This window comes from Pan troglodytes, chromosome 16 (assembly GCF_028858775.2).
Source record: "Pan troglodytes isolate AG18354 chromosome 16, NHGRI_mPanTro3-v2.0_pri, whole genome shotgun sequence".
Classification (NCBI taxonomy): domain Eukaryota; kingdom Metazoa; phylum Chordata; class Mammalia; order Primates; family Hominidae; genus Pan; species Pan troglodytes.
The window spans coordinates 33,526,115-33,547,339 of NC_072414.2; the positions used below are offsets into that span (position 1 = coordinate 33,526,115).

The 21,225-nt window shown below is 54.3% G+C and overlaps 1 protein-coding gene across 2 annotated transcripts; it reads left to right on the forward strand.

The window, feature by feature from the left end:
* The first annotated feature begins 276 nt into the window (after nt 1-276).
* Nucleotides 277-20,624, forward strand: TYRO3 (TYRO3 protein tyrosine kinase). 2 transcript variants are annotated; one of them, XM_016927978.3, is made up of 19 exons: nt 277-639; nt 2,396-2,579; nt 2,808-2,908; nt 3,811-3,981; nt 5,446-5,532; nt 6,288-6,403; nt 8,629-8,806; nt 9,484-9,629; nt 10,144-10,288; nt 11,298-11,427; nt 11,511-11,611; nt 11,875-11,970; nt 12,309-12,389; nt 12,866-12,958; nt 13,713-13,834; nt 14,272-14,381; nt 14,578-14,737; nt 14,948-15,084; nt 19,172-20,624. In XM_016927978.3, exons 1-19 carry the CDS (start codon nt 516-518, stop codon nt 19,560-19,562), a joined length of 2,673 nt encoding a protein of 890 aa, XP_016783467.2. In that variant the 5' UTR covers nt 277-515; the 3' UTR covers nt 19,563-20,624. The 2 variants fall into 2 exon arrangements, with proteins under 2 accessions (XP_016783467.2, XP_063650142.1); XM_063794072.1 differs by lacking the exon at nt 14,948-15,084 and having other exon boundaries at nt 19,172-19,263.
* The last annotated feature ends 601 nt before the right edge of the window (nt 20,625-21,225 follow it).

The following is a 21,225-nucleotide window of genomic DNA, read 5'->3' on the forward strand; positions in this document are numbered from 1 at the left end:
GATGCCGGAGCGGGTTTAGGGAAAGGAGGGGCGTGGCCGGGGAGCCCACCCTGGAGGCCAAGCCGGATCCTCAGGTTTGGCCAGGGGGCGGCTGGGGCCGGCGTGCCGGCGGGGCGCCGGCGGGGCCGCGGGGGTTTGCGGCGCTGGCTGGGATTCGCGCTCCGAGCCAGTCGCCGGGGCTCCGCGGGGGGGCGGTGCGAGCTCGGGCTGCGGGCGGGCCGGGAGGAGGCGGCGGCTCCGAGAAGAACATGAATCAGCGGCGGCGACGGCGGCGACGGCAGTGGAAGGAGCGCGGTGGCCCGGGAGCGGCCCCGGGGACCCCGCGCTGCTGACGGCGGCGACCGCGGCCGGAGGCGGGCGCGGGTCTCGGAGGCGGTCGCCTCAGCACCGCCCCACGGGCGGCCCCAGCCCCTCCCGCAGCCCTCCTCCCTCCCGCTCCCTTCCCGCCGCCTCCTCCCCGCCCTCCTCCCTCCTCGCTCGCGGGCCGGGCCCGGCATGGTGCGGCGTCGCCGCCGATGGCGCTGAGGCGGAGCATGGGGCGGCCGGGGCTCCCGCCGCTGCCGCTGCCGCCGCCACCGCGGCTCGGGCTGCTGCTGGCGGCTCTGGCTTCTCTGCTGCTCCCGGAGTCCGCCGCCGCAGGTAGGGGCTGGCACGGGAGGCGGCGGGAAGCGGGGGGCTGCGGAGGGGCGCGGCCGGGGGTCGGAGCCCGGGGCGGGCCTGGCGGGCTGGAGTCGGGGTGGGGGTCCGGAGCCGAAGGCCGAGGCTCGGGGCCGGGACAGGGCGCGCTGCGGAGTGCTCGCCGCCAGATCTCCGGCCGGGCCCCCACCCCCAACTTTCTGGCGCTCGGGGCTCTTCTGGCGGGGTGGAAGAGAAGGGAGCGGGGTGTGGGCTGTGTGGTCAGCGGGGAGTGTTTGGGACTGCATTTTCCCGCCTCGATGTTCCCAGCTGTTAGCTCCCTCCTTCCCAGTACTGGGGACCCCATTCTGCCTGCCCCGCACGCGAAGGTCCGCCTCGGAAACCACACGGGCCGGGGCTGGGCACCCAAAGGCCACCCTGATACCATTTAGGTACACAGGGGCTGTGAGGGTGCCCAGTCACAAAAAACAAATGGGCACACTCGAGTTCCTGTGCCCTCAGAGCTTTCTGAAAGCAGAACCTTGGAGAGGATGGGCTGGTGCCAGGTTGCTGGTCTTTGGGAGGGGTTAGTCTTGTGTTCCCACATAGCCACTGAGGCATTTGCTGGTGACAAGAGCGTTCCATGCAGCACGGTGCTCTCCAAGTTCCCACCCCGCACCTCGGGGACTGCTGGGCATATAGGGAGCGGGAGGCTGGCCCCCATCCTGTGACTGGTCCTGAGAGGGTGAAGGGAGCAGGGAAGAGCCACAGGCCAGGACAGCGGCCACCCGCTGGCATCTTCTCTTGAGACAGCATTCTTTGCCATATCAGCCTCTCAGGGAAGGGAAGGGAAACGGGGTGACGAATATTCACAAGCCGAAAAGTGTGGACCTGATGCTCAGGGAGCCCACGACTTTGCCTAGAGTCACACAGCAAAGGGTGAGAAGAAGCAGGGCTGGATTTCACTTATGCGGATACTTGACCTGCCCCTCTCTCTGCTTAGAAACATGCCAGGAGGCCAGGAGAGGTGCGGGGTGTGTGTGTGTGTGTGTGTGTGTGTGTGTGTGTGTGTGTGTGTGTGCGCGCGCGCGCGCGCGCGCGCGCACACAAGTTCCAAAGAGTGGCCCCTGTTGATGTGGCAGTGGCTCAGGGGTCTTAGGCTCCCTGCTCAGGGCCCCAGCCCTCCCTTCTGCCTCCCACCTTCCTAGCACTCGCCCCTGCCCACATTCAGGTATTAATAGAGCGGATGGCTGCCAGGAAGGCTGCCATGTGTTTGATCTGACGTGGTTTTGCAGCCATATGTTCTCCACTTCAGGGGAGCACCCCCTCCTTTCCTTCTTCAGCCCTGCTCCATTTGGTAAGGTTGGGTGCAGAGGGTGCTGGCAGCAATTCAGGGTCTGGGCTGACACCTTGGGTGGAGAGCTGGCGGCCTGTTGCACTAGTTGGGTGCAGCAGTCATTCCTAGAGCAGTGCCTGCCCTAGTAGGGTAACTCCCATCGTTTCAGCCCAGCCTGCCTTCCTTTTGCTGTCTGGGCTCAGAAGGAGGACATGGGGAAGAGGTCCTTAGAGCCGGAGGGAACTTGGAGAGCTTGCCATGCCCCTTCCCTTCGCCCAGGTCCAGCGACCTTCCCTTCCACACTGTCCTACCTGTGCTTCCTTGACTTTGGCTGAGAAAGAGCCCTCTGTCTGACACAGAAGCTACCTTCTAGAAGAGAATGGGAACTGTTTACAGAGACAGAGTCCCTCTCAAGGCTGACACGTGTTCCTTCCCACCCCTCAGGTCTGAAGCTCATGGGAGCCCCGGTGAAGCTGACAGTGTCTCAGGGGCAGCCGGTGAAGCTCAACTGCAGTGTGGAGGGGATGGAGGAGCCTGACATCCAGTGGGTGAAGGATGGGGCTGTTGTCCAGAACTTGGACCAGTTGTACATCCCAGTCAGCGAGCAGCACTGGATCGGCTTCCTCAGGTGCAGGCCTGTGGGGGAAGGTGTGGGCTGCCAGCCAGGGGGCAGGCTATGCTCTTTCCTTGGGGATTGGGAGCTGGGGCCCTCTCCTGATGCCCAGAGGTCTGTGGTTTTTTTATTTGGCTACCTGTGGGACTTTCCAGAAGTGGGGGCAGGCTGAACTCATCAAGTTTGCCCAGCAGAGCTGCCGCCCTTGCCCTCGGAAGCAAGCCTCGTATCCTGTTTCCACAGCCTGAAGTCAGTGGAGCGCTCTGACGCCGGCCGGTACTGGTGCCAGGTGGAGGATGGGGGCGAAACCGAGATCTCCCAGCCAGTGTGGCTCACAGTAGAAGGTGAGGAGGCAGAGCCATATGGGCGTGTTGGCCTGGAGCACGTGCTGTCTGCTGGTGACTATACCTCTGCAGCGGAGAACTCAGTAGAAGCTGGGCTGCCCCACTGCTCTGTGGGGCCTGGTTGTCCAGGCTGTAGGCCCACTCCAGATGTCGGAAGACCCTACCAGTTGGAGTTGGGTATCTGAGAACCAAGGGACCAACTGGGATCCACAACCTGTGGGGTGCAGTCTGTTTCCGTTGCTTGAGCAACAAGCTTCAAGCATCCATCTGGGACTGGACCCTGTTCTGCCAAGTGGCCTGGCCAGCAGGGGGAGGGGAGGAAGGCTCTGCAGCTGCGGGAGCTCAGAGCTGTTCAGCCCAGGAAAACAAAGTGACTAAGAAAGTAACAAAGGGCCCTGAATGGGAGCTGGGGCCTGGCAGCAGAACTCTGCTAAAGCTCCCACCCACTCCCCTGAGTTTTATGCCCCTCTCCCAGCTCTCCACCCCCAGTCTCCTCTCTTACTGCAAGAAGAGCTGTCCAAATCTGCCATGCCTAAGGGGGCAGCATGGAAGACGTGTCTAAGGTGCCAGGCATGGTGGCGTGTGCCTGTAGTCCCAGCTACTCCGGAGGCTAAGGCCAGAGGATCACTTGAGCCCCCAGGAGTTCCAGGCCAGCCTGGGCAACATAGAGAGACCGCCCCACCACCAATCTCAAAAAAAAAAAAAAAAAATTCCTAAGGAGCCTGAAAAAGAGAAGCACCGCCTACCTCTCAAGCTAGATGCCTGTTCTGCTGTTGACCTAATCATAAGGGGCCTGTGGGAACCTTCTGCGTGGAGGACTTCAGATGTAAACAGACTTGTGATTTGTACAGTAGGAAGCCAAGAGGTGGCAGGGCTCACTCCTCACTCCCCTTCTCTCCTAGGTGTGCCATTTTTCACAGTGGAGCCAAAAGATCTGGCAGTGCCACCCAATGCCCCTTTCCAACTGTCTTGTGAGGCTGTGGGTCCCCCTGAACCTGTTACCATTGTCTGGTGGAGAGGAACTACGAAGATCGGGGGACCCGCTCCCTCTCCATCTGTTTTAAATGTAACAGGTGAGCAGCCTCAGAAGGGGGCTTGGAGTGGAGAAGGAGCTGGGTCCTGGAGGGCACTGAAGCTGGCAGAGTTTCAGCCACTGAGCTTGCAGTTGTGAGCGTCCAGAGCAAGCCCCAGTGTCTGGGGACGTGAGCTGCACCATTACTAAGCTCATTAGTCAGGTGTGCTAGGCTGGCTGGGTGGGCTGATTAGTGGTGATCCTGCTGTGTGTGCTTAAGGAGGGTGTGGGGCCACCTTTGGTTCACAGCAGTCCAGGCCATGCACAGCTGGCCCTCAGAGATGAATTGTATGAGACCAGGGGCACCCATCCCCCACCCCTCCCAAGGGAAGGAGCCAGAAACCAACCCACGCAGAGCTAGGGAGGAGTATCTGGCAGACACTGAGAAGACAAGACTCTCAGGCTGCAGAGAGGGGAGAGGAGGGAGGGAGAAGGGGTAGGGGGAGGTTAGCACAAAGATACAGGGCCTCCTCCCCTAATGGCGCTTTCCGGGAAACCTCCACACGTTTTCTCAAACAACTGTGTCTGTCCATACCTCTGCACAGTCACACCTGCACACCCACCTGGGCCCCAAGTTTCTTGGGCACATACCCTCACATGCTTGTAAGGCTTGCTTATTTGTGAAACAAAGGCTCGCTTATTTGTTTCTGGTTGAGGCTTGAATTGGGCAAAAAAGATGGGAGTCTGAGCTTGGTCTCATGTGCTGGAAGGTGCCAGGGAAATGGGCGCTGAGCTAGGTTCTCCAGCAATTTGAATCTTGAGAAGAGGTGGACTATGAGACCTCTTGGAAGCAAGTGCAGGTCCTGTTCAGGAGGCGCTGAGTTGGAGCAGATTAGAGAGGAGGTTGGGTTCACTACCTTCCAGGTGTGCGTGGTTGGGACCCTCAGGCAGGCAGCCTGATAATAAGCACTCACTGAACTACTCCACACCACACTGTGCTAGGCACCATAGGGGACAGCGGGAATACAAAGGAAATAGAAGCTAAAGAACTGAGTATAACTGGGGAGACAAGACACGTGCATAAAGAGCTGAGAACTACTGCAAGGCAGAGAGTCTGCAAATAACAACCCCAAGGGGGCACAGAGCAAACAGAAGGGCTCACTCTGGTATGCGCAATAAAAGAGTGACCAGAAAAGGGGGGCAATTTGTGCTGTGTGTGGGAGATGGGATGGAGGTGGGAGGGTGGTATAACGTTTCTCAAGGGCTTATTTAGCATGCCGTGCACTTGACACACATTACCTGATTCTCACAATTCTCCCATTTGAGAGATGAGAAAACAGAGCCCTCTCCAGGCTCACCAGACTCCAGTGTCCCTGTTCATTTCACCGTACCTCACTGCCCAGCCCCTTCCTTTGGCAGGAGGGATTTAAGGATGTTCAGACCAGAGCCTGAGTATTCCCCTTTCCCAGTCCTGCACTGAGTGGGGTTGCTGCTTGGGGAGCTGACTGAGGTTTTCTGGCCCCAGGGGTGACCCAGAGCACCATGTTTTCCTGTGAAGCTCACAACCTAAAAGGCCTGGCCTCTTCTCGCACAGCCACTGTTCACCTTCAAGGTAGGAGGGCTGGCAGGGAGGAAGGGTGGATGAGGCCAGGGGCATTCACAGCGAGCTGTCCAGCAGTTAGAATCGTTCTGTGTTCCAGCTCCCCTTGTGGTCCTGCTGGGATCTAGGGAGCAAGGGGTTAATTGGCATAGCTCCCATTCCTAGTGGGAGCACCTGAGACCCTGCGTGGCTGAGATGAGAATAGAATCCTGACGTCACAGCAGATTTCCCATCACGAAGCAGAGTCCTTGGGAGGGAGGGAAGGAGGGAGGGAGGCAGCAGGAGATGGTCAAGGCCCATGCCCAGCCTTGTTTCTGCCCCTCCCTTTGAGGGGATGGGGGTGGGGAAAACAGCCTAGTACCGGATGGAGGAGACCAGAGGGCTGGTGTACAGAGAGATGGGGAGGGAGAGGGTGTCTGCAGGAGCCAGGCTGTGGCTGCAGGGGCAGCTGCCTGTCTCTCCCTTGTATCTCCCAAGCCTGAGGTGCTGCCCCCACATACCCTCTCATCTCATTCCTCAGTTACACAGGGCCTTCGTCGCAGGGAGAGGCAACCTCTCTCCACAGCCCAGGCACTCTCCCAGGTGTGAGCAGCTGTGCCCTACTGATTGCTTATTTGTGTACTACTGTGATCCTGGGAGTGCTGAGTAGCCGTCTTTAGGTTGGGGATGCCCTGGACCCTCAGAGAGACTCAAGGCTTGACTCCCATGCCTCCTGCTGCCTCTGCTCATATCCCTACTGGGCACTGATTCTGAGTCCCCGTCCACAGCACTGCCTGCAGCCCCCTTCAACATCACCGTGACAAAGCTTTCCAGCAGCAACGCTAGTGTGGCCTGGATGCCAGGTGCTGATGGCCGAGCTCTGCTACAGTCCTGTACAGTTCAGGTAGGCTCTCCGGGCCGGGCCATGCTCGTTCTGGCTGCATGGCCAGCACTTTGTTGACAGGGATATCACACTCACTAGCCAGCTCCTGGGGGCTTGGTCTGCAGCTCTTTTCAGGCTCTGCTCCTTAGCAGGAAGAACACAGGCCACGGTCTCTTATCATGGGGTGCTCTGGCAACTAAGTGACTTTGCAGATTGGCTTAAACTCATGCATTCATAAGGTTGGAAAGCAGATCACTAGAACAGATTTGGGGTACCTGGAAGGTTTTTCTTTCTTTCTTTCTTTTTTTTTTTTGAGACGGGGTCTCACTGTTGGCCAGGCTGGAGTGCAGTGGTGCCATCTCGGCTCACTGCAACCTCCACCTCCTGGGTTCAAGTGATTCTCCTGCCTCAGCCTCCCCAGCAGCTAGGATTAGGATTACAGTCATGCACCACCACGCCCAGCTAATTTTTTTTTTTTTTTTTTTTTTTTGTATTTTTAGTAGAGAATAGTAGTTCACCATATTAGCCAGGCTAATCTCAAACTCCTGACTTCAAGTGATCTACCTGCCTCAGCCTCCCAAAGTGCTGGTATTACAGGCATGAACCAGCACACCCAGACGAGTTTTTCTTACTTAGGTGAAAGCTCAAACCTTTGCTGATACTCACCCTATCATGCTCCACCTTACCCCCCAACCCCCACTCAAGCCAAAGAGAACAAGATGACCAGAAGGGGCCCTAAGCCTTGGAGAGTGGAAAAACTGTGTAAGGTGATACTAAAAACAAGAGGCAATGCAGGCTTGCTCATTTTCATCCGTTTACTCAAAAGCCATTTAATGAGTACCTTTCAAAACTGTTCTGGGCAGTTCCCCTGGGCAGGAGGGGCCCCTGCTCTGGGCTCCACCATTTAGAGAACCCTACTGAGGTTGGGCACAGTGGCTCATGCCTGTAATCCCAGCACTTTGGGAGGCGGAGACGGGAGGATTGCTTGAGCCTGGGGGTTCAAGACCAGCCTGGGCAACATGGCAAAACCCTTTCTCTACAAAAAATACAAAAATTATCCAGGCACAGTGGCATGTGCCTGTACTTCTAACTATTCAGGAGGCTGGAGTGCGAGGATGACTTGAGCCTGAGAAGTCAAGCCTGCGGTGAGCCGAGATCATGCCACTGCACTCCAGCCTGAGTGAGTGACAGGGCAAGATCCTGTCTCTATTAAAAAAAAAAAAAAAAAAAAAAGAGGATCCTACTCTGGCCCTCCTTTGGCCACACCCCTTTCCCTGGGGCAAAGAGCCTACAGGGCCAAGAGGATATGCCCATCCAGATGGCAAGGACCCCCTCACTGCCACACTATACTATAGCTATTCAGGATCTCTTGCCCTAATGGTTCTGAGTCTGCTTCTGGGGTCTGTGTGGGCCTTTTCCCTGCTCCATCTTCCCAAGGATGGACCGCAGTGTGATATGACCACCTCTAAGCCCAAGGGGCAGCCATTCGTGAGGGGGATGGGAATGGAGCTTGGATATGCAGTCAGCATTGTCCACGCCTGTGCACATGAGGCCCCTCATGGTGCAGACCTTGGCTTCAGGCCAGCTCTTCCAGTGCCTCCTCATTCTGACTCGGGACTCCAGGGATTTGGAGAGTTACAAATGCAAACCTGATCTCCCAGGTTGTTTTGAAGGTTTATTGGTCAAAATATTAAGAGAGAAACTATTTAATAGTTTGTTAGCTGATTTATAATGTTTAAATATTTAGACATATAGTACGTGGATCTCTTTGTACTCTTGCCCTGGGCCCCCAAAATGTAAGATGAGGGGCTGGTTCATAGTGCCCTAGGCTCCCAGTTTTCTCTGAGCTTCAGAAGCTCTAGAACTTTGGAGTGGCATGTAAACAGGCACAGTAAGTGGTAAGTATGCCCTAAGAGTTTCGTACCAAGTACAAAAGGACAAGAGGAGTTTTTTGGAGTGGTTGAGAAAGGCTTTCACCAAGAAAGTGATATTTGCACTGAGTCTTAAAGGATGAGTAGGCCTTTGCTAGGAAGCGCAGGTCATTCCAAGTGAAAGGAACAGCATTTGCAAAGGCATGAAGGTGTGGAACCCCATGTATTATTGGGGTGGGGGCAGATGGGAGGGCGTGGGTTGCAAGTGTTTGCTGATAGAGGAAGCATTCATTCAAGCACCCATAACTATACCCATCCCATCTTCCATCTCTCACAGGCTCTCCCCTACATCATTAGTTTTCTGCTTTTCTGTAGGTGACACAGGCCCCAGGAGGCTGGGAAGTCCTGGCTGTTGTGGTCCCTGTGCCCCCCTTTACCTGCCTGCTCCGGGACCTGGTGCCTGCCACCAACTACAGCCTCAGGGTGCGCTGTGCCAATGCCTTGGGGCCCTCTCCCTATGCTGACTGGGTGCCCTTTCAGACCAAGGGTCTAGGTAAGGGATGCATAGAGCAGAGCGGGTGGGCAGGGCTGGAGCCGGGAAGGGGGCCGTGTTGGCTGGAGTTCTGAATGGTGCTGGTAGAGATGGAGGTTCAGGCATCATTCGGCAAACATTTACTGCATATAACTACATACCACCTTGTAAATAGTTCTTGTAGGTGGAACAGATAAGCAAACTGGAAAAGATCAGATAATGTGGTTGATAAAGTGTCCCCAGGTGGTTAAGGAAACCCCCCCTAAAAAGGTCTGAAGGATAAAGATCTGAAGGATCTGGGATCTGAAGGATAAAGAAGAAGCCATATAAATATCTGGGGGAAAATCACTGCCAGAAGAAGGCACAGCAAGTGCAAAGACCCTATGACAGGAACTTGCTTGGCAATTGCAAAGAGGCTGGCATAGCTGTGAGAGGGGAGTGGTAAGGGATGAGGCAGAAAGGCAGTAACCATGGTGATGAAGAGCAACACTGCCGAGCTGGGGTGCTGCCTGTCCTGCCCATTGCTTACCCCTCCCCCAGCACAGTGGGTGAGAGCAGTCAGAGCTGGGAGGTGAACCCTTCCCCAGTTTGTGCCTCTCAGAGCTGTTTAGTTCTTGGGAGTTGATTCCAAAGGTCTGCATGGAATTATGATGGTGGGAAGGGCAGGGGTCTTAGCAATCTTCTCTCTTTGGCTGCAGCCCCAGCCAGCGCTCCCCAAAACCTCCATGCCATCCGCACAGATTCAGGCCTCATCTTGGAGTGGGAAGAAGTGATCCCCGAGGCCCCTTTGGAAGGCCCCCTGGGACCCTACAAACTGTCCTGGGTTCAAGACAATGGAACCCAGGTAAGACAGAACCCTCCCCTCTCTCCACTCTCCTGGAGTATCAGCCTTCAGGGTTCTAAGGCCTTTAAGAATTTCAAAATGGTTGTCTTTGGTGGGCCTGGGTCTCCCGCAGCCCCAGGGAATCCTTTCCTCCTCACCCTCCTCTGCAAGCTCCACTTCTCAAAGGATTGGTCTCCTGTTAGGGTTGCATCCTGTGTGCACTTTGTAAATAAAGCAGGAAGCACATTCCTGCTTGAGCTGGGGGAGGGCACAGATAAGGCTTTGTCCCCAGCTCAGTTCGCTCCCATCCCCCACCTGTGCATTCTGGGACTGAGCCTTGTTTGTGTTCTGGAGAGGCCCCTGCAGCCCGGAAAAGGAATGTGATTACTCCCAGAAGGTTGTGTTCCTGCAGCCCCTGAACCCACAGTGCCCCTATACTCCCATGTTCCCAGCTGGACCTTTTTCTGTCCTCAGGCCCCAGCTGGAGGCCTTCTCCTCAGGCTCACTATGGGGTGGGGGCTTTTCCTGGCTGCAGGATGAGCTGACAGTGGAGGGGACCAGGGCCAATTTGACAGGCTGGGATCCCCAAAAGGACCTGATCGTACGTGTGTGCGTCTCCAATGCAGTTGGCTGTGGACCCTGGAGTCAGCCACTGGTGGTCTCTTCTCATGACCATGCAGGTGAGGCTTATAGGCGGAGAGGGGCAGAGACTCAGGGGATCAAGGTTTTCAAGGGCAACCTAGACTGATGGGAGGAGCCTAGTAGCATCTCCCCTCCTAGTAGACCCACAGACAGAGTGAAGAAGTTGAGGCCAGGGCTGTTTAAACTATCTTGGCTGGGCATGGTGGCTCATGCTTGTAATCCCAACATTTTGGGAGGTTGAGGGATTGCTTGAGGCCGGCAGTTTGAGACCAGCTCTGGCAACATCGCAAGACTCTGTCTCTACAAAAAAATTAAAAAAAAAAAAAAAAACAATTAGCCTGGTGTGGTGACATATGCCTGTTAAGCCCAGCTGCTCCAGAGGCTGAGGCAGGAGGATTGCTTGAGCCCAGGTGTTTGAGGCTGCAGTGAACTATGATTGCACCACTGCACTCCAGCCTGGGCAACAGAGTGAGCCTGTTGTCTCTAAAGAAACAAACAAATAAGGCCAGGAGTGGTGGTTCACACCTATAATCCCACAACTTTGGGAGGCTGAGGTGGAAGGATTGCTTGAGTCTAGGAGTTCGAGACCACCTTGGGCAGCAAAGTGAGACTTTATCTCTACCAAAAAAATTTAAAAATTAGTCAGGTGTGATGTTGCACACCTGTAGTCCCAGCTACTTGGGAGGCTGAAGTGGAAGGATTGCTTGAGCCCAGGAGGTTGAGGCTGCAGTGAGCTGCAACTGTGCCCCTGCACTCTGGCCTAGGCAACAGAACAAGACTGTGTCTCAAACAAACTATATCTCATTCTCCTCTCTCTGCCCCAGAACTGGCATAGAAATCCATGGTCACCCTCTAGGTCACAACAGCCAGGGCCTGTCTCTGACCAGGTAGGAAGGACTCTTAGGCCTTCCTCTGGAGCCCCTTTCCCTCAGGACCCTTATTGACCTAGAGGAGCCCCTTGAACCAGCTGGATGGCCATCCTGGGAAAGTTCTGAAGGGACCTCATGGTGTCATCCTAGCTCATGCCACTGCACCTCCCTCCCACAGGCCAGCAGGGCCCTCCTCACAGCCGCACATCCTGGGTACCTGTGGTCCTTGGTGTGCTAACGGCCCTGGTGACGGCTGCTGCCCTGGCCCTCATCCTGCTTCGAAAGAGACGGAAAGAGACGCGGTTTGGGTAAGGGGATGGGGATGTGGAGGGAGAGGCAGGTAATGATGAAAGACCTTGGAGATGACCCCAAATCCTGGGTTTTCCTTTAGGCAAGCCTTTGACAGTGTCATGGCCCGGGGAGAGCCAGCCGTTCACTTCCGGGCAGCCCGGTCCTTCAATCGAGAAAGGCCCGAGCGCATCGAGGCCACATGTGAGTGGTGGGTGATCGTGGGAAGGACAAATGGGCTGTCTTGTGCCCCATCTGCATTCTTTTACCAAATTATTAATTTGACTGATAGGTCTGAACATCAGTGAGCCCCAGGCACACAAATCTGCCTGTGTGGAGTTCACCACCCCAGCCGTGGGAGACCTAAGCTCATCTCTATGCTCTGAGGGCAGAGTCTGGGGTATAAGAGGCTGGGTTTTGGCTCAGGAATCAGAGATCCCTCTTTCCCACAAACGCTTTCCCCACAGTGGACAGCTTGGGCATCAGCGATGAACTAAAGGAAAAACTGGAGGATGTGCTCATCCCAGAGCAGCAGTTCACCCTGGGCCGGATGTTGGGCAAAGGTATGTGAGGCTGTGCGGGGATGGGCATGGCTGCTTTGCTGTAGCTGGAAGTGTTTGGTTGCCCCTGTCACTTTGAGGCTGTGGGCTTGGGTCGGCTTCCGTAAACAAGATATGCTTGTAGACTCCTGAGTGTGGGATGTTTGGGGGGAATGGTGGCTGGGGACAGGGAGGGCTGAGGAGCTGCTCCCAGCATGCTCTTGCTTTGGCTACTGGCAAGGGTGCCTTCTCCACTGGCCCCAGAGTCTGCTGACTGTGTCCCCATGGAGGGTCACTTGGGAGGAAGGTTGGCAGGGAGCAGAGAGCCAAGGAGACTCTCCCTCACTTGGATTGGTTCCTAGGAGAGTTTGGTTCAGTGCGGGAGGCCCAGCTGAAGCAAGAGGATGGCTCCTTTGTGAAAGTGGCTGTGAAGATGCTGAAAGGTGAGTGGGGGATAGCTGTAGCCTGAGGGCATCACTTGGAAGGGTAAGAGGGGCGAATGACCCTGAGGCAGGCTCTGCTTTGCCCCTAGATTTTCCAAGAAGAGCTGGGCAGCACTAACTGGGATGCTGTTTACCACACGAATAATTCACAAGCATAAACCCAAACATACATATTCATGCCCAGCCATTGCTGTCTGCCATCGGCAGTGACTGTCCTCTGAGTCCCCTCTTGGGTGATTACAGCTGTGGTTGGTTGACCTGCTGGGCTGCCCAAACCAAAGGGAAGGGAAGGCATTAGCAAGTGGAGAAGTTGCTGAGTAGCACCACTCCTTGGGGGTTTCCCCTGCTCATGGCTGGGCTGTTTCCTGGGCTCCCTGGGAAGCCTAGGACATCTGAAGGACAAGACCTAGGAGGCCTGGGTCAAAACTAGGGGCACATCTTGTTTTATTTCCTCCTTCCCCATCCCCTTCTCCTAGCTGACATCATTGCCTCAAGCGACATTGAAGAGTTCCTCAGGGAAGCAGCTTGCATGAAGGAGTTTGACCATCCACACGTGGCCAAACTTGTTGGTGAGCCCATTTTTGGGGGAGGCAGATAGAGAATAGGGCTAAAAATATGCTCTACCAATATGAGAGGGCAGCCTATAGGAGAGACGTTTGGACTCATCTGGTAAATAAATAGATGGCAAAATAGCAAGGAGGGTCCTGGCAGAAATCTGAGGTGAGGAGTGCCAAAGGTCTGCACATGAAGACTGTGTGGCCGGATGTGGTGGCTCATGCCTATAACCTCAGCACTTTGGGAGGCTGAGGTGGGCGAATTGCTTGAGGCCAGGGGTTTGAGACTAGCCTGGGCAGTATAGCAACAGCCCACCTCTATTAAAAAACAAAACAAAACAAAAAAACATCCACACACACACACGTATACAAAAATTAGCTAGGTGTGGTGGTGTGCACCTTTGTCCAGCTACCCGGGAGGCTGAGGTGGGAGGATCATTTGAGCCCAGAACATTGAGGCTGCAGTGAGCGGTGATTGCACCACTGCACTCCAGCCTAGATGACAGAGCAAGATACTGTTTCAGAAAAAACAAAGACTGCTTGTGTGGACAGAGAAGGAAAGGAAGGGGACAGAAGATGCTCCAGGGATATGGGAGCAGCCAGAGTCCCTCCTGGGTAGTCCCCAGACCAGTGTGGAGCCTGTGAAAAAATAAAAAATAAATAGCAGAGCCAGAGCTAGAGATGGGACCCAGCAGGTGGGGACTTATGCAGACACCTGAACTGCCCCTTGACCCTTCTATGCTCAGCTCCTGACTCTCCCTTGTCCCAGGGGTAAGCCTCCGGAGCAGGGCTAAAGGCCGTCTCCCCATCCCCATGGTCATCTTGCCCTTCATGAAGCATGGGGACCTGCATGCCTTCCTGCTCGCCTCCCGGATTGGGGAGAACCCCTTTGTGAGTACCTGGTGTAGGGGTGGCCAGGAGGAAACGGGTGGGAACACAGGGCCTGGAAAGGCATAGAGACCCTGGCAGAGAGGGGCTTGCTGGGTAGGGCTGATGGAGCTGGGTGGGAGTAGGAGGGGTCTGAGTTTGAATCCTTTTAATCTAGCAGGCTTTCTTTTCTCTCACAAAACCCTGCTGAGAAATATAGGCTGGGCAAGGGCCCTTTCTAGGGGGAGGGACTTGTGGAGCCCCAGGGTGGGGGAGTCTCGTCTTCCAGGCTCCCTCTTAGGCTAGCCGAAGCTTCCTTGCCTTGGGAAGGCCCTCCATCCCCTTCCTTCCTTCCAGTGATTCTGGGGACAGCCTTCAGGCTTTCTGGCCAGGGACCCCCATCCATCCTGCCCCAGCTGGGTGGGCAGGTTAAGCCTGAGCTTGGCCTGTCTGTCCACTAGAACCTACCCCTCCAGACCCTGATCCGGTTCATGGTGGACATTGCCTGCGGCATGGAGTACCTGAGCTCTCGGAACTTCATCCACCGAGACCTGGCTGCTCGGAATTGCATGTACGAATTCTGGAGGACTCGAGGGTGGGAGACAGCAGCAGGTGCCAAGAGGAGCTAGCTGATGGTCGGCTCCTGCCTGGGACAGTATCTGCTATGCATGGGGGTAGCTTGGGAGCAAAGATGCAAAGATGTCCTGGCTCTTGTGGGCCTGTGAGCATGGCAGAAGGCTGACTCCCTCCCTCAATGCCCCTTGTAGGCTGGCAGAGGACATGACAGTGTGTGTGGCTGACTTCGGACTCTCCCGGAAGATCTACAGTGGGGACTACTATCGTCAAGGCTGTGCCTCCAAACTGCCCGTCAAGTGGCTGGCCCTGGAGAGCCTGGCCGACAACCTGTATACTGTGCAGAGTGATGTGGTGAGCAGGGTGGCCCGTGAAGCTTGGTGGGGACGAGTGTGAGAGCAGACCTTTAGGATCCTTAAGGGCCTAGCCAAGTCTGCTCTCTGGGGTTTGGTTGCCCCTGATGAGGCCCTGAGCCCCAGGTTGTGCTTGTCTCAGAGCCATGGCTCTCTGCCTGGCTCAGGACACCTAGTGACAGCTTCTCCCCCAACCTCGATTCTGTCCCAGTGGGCGTTCGGGGTGACCATGTGGGAGATCATGACACGTGGGCAGACGCCATATGCTGGCATCGAAAACGCTGAGATTTACAACTACCTCATTGGCGGGAACCGCCTGAAACAGCCTCCGGAGTGTATGGAGGACGTGTGAGTATCCTGGGAAGGGGGCTCTGGAAGGAAAGGGGAATCTGGAGTTTTGGCTGATGGCTGCCACCACAGTTGCTGACCCAGTGGGAACTAAGAGCCTCAACTGGACCTTTGTTTTTTGATAGAAACATCCTTGTAGTTGGAAGGCTGCACTCCACCTCATACTCACTGTTCATCTACCACCTCCCTGTTTTCTTTCTTTCCCCCTTTCCCATCCCAGATTTCTTGCTTTAGCCTTTGTCTATCAGTCTCTTTTCTCCAGTTTGTAAGGAGAACCAGGAACCCCAAGAGCAGAAGGCACAGTGCTGAGTAACAGTGTGGGAGGTTTCCCTGCCATCTTCCCACCCGTCATTCCTTTTCTTTTTTTAATTTGTATTTATTTTATTTTATTTGTTCTACCCTAGTGAATACAACCTTTGTCCTGGAGACCCCAGCTAGTCTAAGAAAACTTCCTAGGCTGAGCTCTCTTGGGAATCTAAGATAAGGAACTGAGATCCTGGGAAGAAGGGAACTGCCTCCTCTTGTTTCTGCAAGCCCAAAGCCCTCGGGACTGGGCAGGCAATGATACCACCCACTTTGCTAGAGTGATAACAGACCCTGTGACAAGATAATGGGAAGTGTCACTGACATTAGCTGGGCATTTAGGCATTCTTTCAGGTAATCTTCCTCTGACCTTATGAGGAAAAGACTATTATTTATCCCCACTTTGTAGATGAGAAAATAGGATTAGAGAGATTAAGTAACATGGCCAACGTCACAGAGCTAGTAAGTGAATGAGTTGGAATTTGAACCTAGATCCCTGTAGTTTTAGAATATATACTCTTAACTCTTTATGACAACAACTGTGATTTGTCTGTTCTAGTCTTACACTCCCACTCCATCCAAGCCAAGGGCTCCCTAGGCCTTCAGACAACCTTTTGTGAGTATTTTTTGTTTTGTTTTTTGAGACAGGGTCTCGCTTTGTCACCCAGGCTGGAGTGCAGTGGCGTGATCTCTGCTTACTGCAGCCTCGACCTCCTGGGCTCAAGTGATCCTCCCTCCCCAGCCTTCCAAGTAGCTGGGACTACAGGCACGTGCCACCACACTCGGCTAATTTTTGTATTTTTGTAGAGACAGGGCTCCGCCATATTTGTCAAGCTGGTCTTGCGCTCCTGGGCTCAAGGGATCCACCTGCCTTGGCCTCCCAAAATGCTGGGATTACAGGTGTGAGCCACCACGCCCAGCCCAGAGGACCTTTCATGAGCCCCAGGGGGAGTGGGAGCCACTGTGACCAGAGAAAGAATCTGCTCCATTTCTTGCTCTGGGATTGGACTTCCAGAGGGCCGAGGTCATGGACAGGCACAGGAAGGCTCAGCCTGATGGTGGGGTCCTTCCCTTGGACAGTGGGTTTGAAGTGCCCTGAGCCTGGGCTGTGGGTAACTCACCTACACCTGAGAGGGAAATCTTGAGTACACAAGCCAGGCCCTGGCCCTCCTGTTCATTCAGCAGAGCTCAGGGCATGGCAAGGGGCAGGAAGCTCACATCTCCCTGTGGCTGCAGCCTGCTTCAGTTCTAATCTGGAGCTGTAGAAGCTCTGATGGGCAGTGGGGACCAGACCCCAGCGCAGCCTCCTCCCCAGCTGGAGCTGGTGCTGTCAATGGAGAGTGGGCAGGCACTGGCCTCACCCAGGCAGCCTGGTGGACAGGCGCCAGTTGGCTCCTAGCACAGCCTTGAGGACATGTCCCAGTCTGGCCATGTACCCACGGCCCCAGACCTTTCCCATTCCCACGACATGTTCAGTGTCTGGCATGATTACTGCCATTACTGGGGGCCCCTGCTGGGGGTGTGCTGGTGTGTGAGGCAGTGCTTGGGGCTCTTGTCATGGGCATAGGCAAGAGAGTCAGGCATTTGCATTCATTGGACTTGGTCTCAGCGTCTTTCCATTAGGTTTTTGGTTTGTTATTTTTCCACCTGAGCCTGAGGCATTCCTTGGGCATCCTGAGTGATAGGCTTCAGGGAATTTATAAGGTTCCTGAAATTGTATGTAAAAAAGCATTCCTGGCAGGGGACAGTGGCTCACGCCCGTAATCCCAGTGCTTTGGGAGGCGGATCTCCTGAGGTCGGGAGTTCCAGACCAGCCTGACCAACATAGAGAAACCCCGCCTCTATTAAAAATACAAAATTAGCTGGGCGTGGTGGCGCATGCCTGTAATGCCAGCTACTTGGGAAGCTGAGGCAGGAGAATCGCTTGAACCCGGGAGGCAGAGGTTCTGGTGACCCGAGATCACACCATTGCACTCCAGCCTGGGCAACAAGAGCAAAACTCCATCTCAAAAAAAAAAAAAAAAATTAATTCCTGTTGGGAGGAGAGCTGGAAGCTTTTTACAGATACTCAAAAGTTATATATGAACAGTGAGGACTTTTTCTTTTTTTTGAAATGGAATTTTGCTCTTGTCGCCCAGGCTGGAGTGCAATGGCACAATCTTGGCTCACCACAACTTCCACCTCCTGGATTCAAGCGATTCTCGTGCCTCAGTCTCCTGAGTAGCTGGGATTACAGGCATGAACCACCCTGCCCAGCTAATTTTGTATTTTTAGTAGAGACGGGGTTTCTCCATGTTGATCAGGCTGGTCTCAAACTCCCAACCTCAGGTGATCTGCCCACCTTGGCCTCCCAAAGGGCTGGGATGACAGGTGTGTGCCACCATGCCCAACCAATTTTTGTATTTTTTAGTAGACATGGGGTTTCATCATGTTGGCCAGGCTGGACTCGAACTCCTGACCTCAAGTGATCCACCTGCTTCGGCCTCCCAAAGTGCTGGGATTACAGGCATGAGCTACTGCACCTGGCCTGATTCAGTAGGTTTCCTTTTTTTTTTTTTTTTTTTTTTAAAAAAAAAAAAAAAGAGAAAGGGCCTCGCTCTGACAGCCAGGCTGGAGTGCAGTAATGCAATCACAGCTCACTGTAGCCTCAAACCCCTGGGTTCAAGAGATCTTCTGCCCAGCCTCCCTAGTAGCTGGGATTACAGGTACTTACCACCATACCTTGCTTATTAATTTTTTTTTAATAGAGACATGGTCTCGCTATGTTGTCCAGACTAGTCTTGAACTCCTGGGGTCAAAGGATCTTTTAGCCTCAGCCTCCTGAGTAGCTGGGACTACAGGTGCATACCACTGTGTCCGGCTGTACGGTGAGGAATTACTGAGTAGGTACTGCCCACTCAGCATAGGAGGGACTTTGGAGTCAACCTCCTCGCTTCAAATCACAGCTCTGTCACTTTCCACGTGTGTGACTTTAGTCACGGTTCTTAACCTCTTTGTGCATGTTTCCACATTTGTAAATGTGGAAATGATTTCTATTTGATCATTGTTTTCATAGGGTTGTTGTGAGAAATAATAAGCCAGGATGTGCCTGTAATCCCAGCTACTCAGGAAGCTGTGGTGGGAGGATCACTAGAGGCCAGGAGTTTGAGACCAGCCTGAGCAACATAGCAAGACCCTGTCTCTACAAATATATTTTTTATTTATTTAATTTAATTAATTTATTTGCTTATTTATTTATTTTGAGACGGAATTTCACTCTTGTTGCCCAGGCTGGAGTTCAGTGGTGCAATCTCGGCTCACCGCAACCTCCACCTCCTGGGTTCAAGCGATTCTCCTGCCTCAGCCTCCCAAGTAGCTGGGATTACAGGAATGTGCCACCATGCTGGGCTAATTTTTTTTTGTATTTTTAGTAGAGATGGGGTTTCTCCATGTTGGTCAGGCTGGTCTCGAACTCCTGACCTCAGGTGATCTGCCTGCCTTGGCCTCCCAAGGTGATCCCACCTCAGCCTTCCGAGTAGCTGGGACTACAGGCGTGTCTACCAAGCCTGGCTAATTTTTGTATTATTATAGAGACAGGGTTTTGCCATATTGCCCAGGCTGGTCTCGAACTCCTGGGCTCAAATAATACCCCCCTTTGGCCTCCCAAAGTGTTGAGATTACAGATGCGAGCCGCTGTGCCCCACCAGGGAATAAAATTTTTTAAAACCCTAGTGCCATATGATGAAGGGGCCCCTGCTTTTGAGGGAAGGGCTCCTGCCTTTTCTCACGCTTCTCTCCACCCCAGGTATGATCTCATGTACCAGTGCTGGAGTGCTGACCCCAAGCAGCGCCCGAGCTTTACTTGTCTGCGAATGGAACTGGAGAACATCTTGGGCCAGCTGTCTGTGCTATCCGCCAGCCAGGACCCCTTATACATCAACATCGAGAGAGCTGAGGAGCCCACTGCGGGAGGCAGCCTGGAGCTACCTGGCGGGGATCAGCCCTACAGTGGGGCTGGGGATGGCAGTGGCATGGGGGCAGTGGGTGGCACTCCCAGTGACTATCGGTACATACTCACCCCCGGAGGGCTGGCTGAGCAGCCAGGGCAGGCAGAGCACCAGCCAGAGAGTCCCCTCAATGAGACACAGAGGCTTTTGCTGCTGCAGCAAGGGCTACTGCCACACAGTAGCTGTTAGCCCACAGGCAGAGGGCATCGGGGCCATTTGGCTGGCTCTGGTGGCCACTGAGCTGGCTGACTAAGCCCCGTCTGACCCCAGCCCAGACAGCAAGGTGTGGAGGCTCCTGTGGTAGTCCTCCCAAGCTGTGCTGGGAAGCCTGGACTGACCAAATCACCCAATCCCAGTTCTTCCTGCAACCACTCTGTGGCCAGCCTGGCATCAGTTTAGGCCTTGGCTTGATGGAAGTGGGCCAGTCCTGGTTGTCTGAACCCAGGCAGCTGGCAGGAGTGGGGTGGTTATGTTTCCATGGTTACCATGGGTGTGGATGGCAGTGTGGGGAGGGCAGGTCCAGCTCTGTGGGCCCTACCCTCCTGCTGAGCTGCCCCTGCTGCTTAAGTGCATGCATTGAGCTGCCTCCAGCCTGGTGGCCCAGCTATTACCACACTTGGGGTTTAAATACCCAGGTGTGCCCCTCCAAGTCACAAAGAGATGTCCTTGTAATATTCCCTTTTAGGTGAGGGTTGGTAAGGGGTTGGTATCTCAGGTCTGAATCTTCACCATCTTTCTGATTCCGCACCCTGCCTACGCCAGGAGAAGTTGAGGGGAGCATGCTTCCCTGCAGCTGACCGGCTCACACAAAGGCATGCTGGAGTACCTAGGCTATCAGGTGCCCCTCTTCCAAAGGCAGTGTGCCGAGCCAGCAAGAGGAAGGGGTGCTGTGAGGCTTGCCCAGGAGCAAGTGAGGCCGGAGAGGAGTTCAGGAACCCTTCTCCATACCCACAATCTGAGCACACTACCAAATCTCAAAATATCCTAAGACTAACAAAGGCAGCTGTGTCTGAGCCCAACCCTTCTAAACTGTGACCTTTAGTGCCAACTTCCCCTCTAACTGGACAGCCTCTTCTGTCCCAAGTCTCCAGAGAGAAATCAGGCCTGATGAGGGGGAATTCCTGGAACCTGGACCCCAGCCTTGGTGGGGGAGCCTCTGGAATGCATGGGGCGGGTCCTAGCTGTTAGGGACATTTCCAAGCTGTTAGTTGCTGTTTAAAATAGAAATAAAATTGAAGACTAAAGACCTAAGGTTTTGTCTCTTTTTTTTTTTTCTTTTTTTTTGAGACAGTCTCACTGTGTTGCCCAGGCTGGAGTGCATGGTGTGATCTTGGTTCACTGCAACCTCTGCCTCCTGGGTTCAAGCGATTCTTGTGCCTCAGTCACCAGAGTAGCTGGGATTACAGGGGCTCACTACCATGCCCAGGTAATTTTTGTATTTTTAGTAGAGATGTGGTTTCGCCATGTTGGCCAGGGTGGTCTTGAACTCATGACCTCAAGTGATCTGCCTGCCTTGGCCTCCCAAAGTGCTGGGATTACAGTCCTGAGCCATCACACCTGGCCCCAGCTTTGTCTCTTAAATGTTTACTTTTTTTGAGATCACAAAGATGAAAGATTTTTATATAGAGAAAAGTCTGGAAAGACATATGCCAAAATGTTAACAGCTGTTATTTTTTTTTATTTTTTATTTTTTTGAGACGGAGTCTCACTCTGTCGCCCAGGCTGGAGTGCAGTTGCGTGATCTGAGCTCACTGCAAGCTCTGCCTCCCAGGTTCACGCCATTCTCCTGCCTCAGCCTCCCGAGTAGCTGGGACTACAGGTGCCTGCCACCACGCCCGGCTAATTTTTTGTA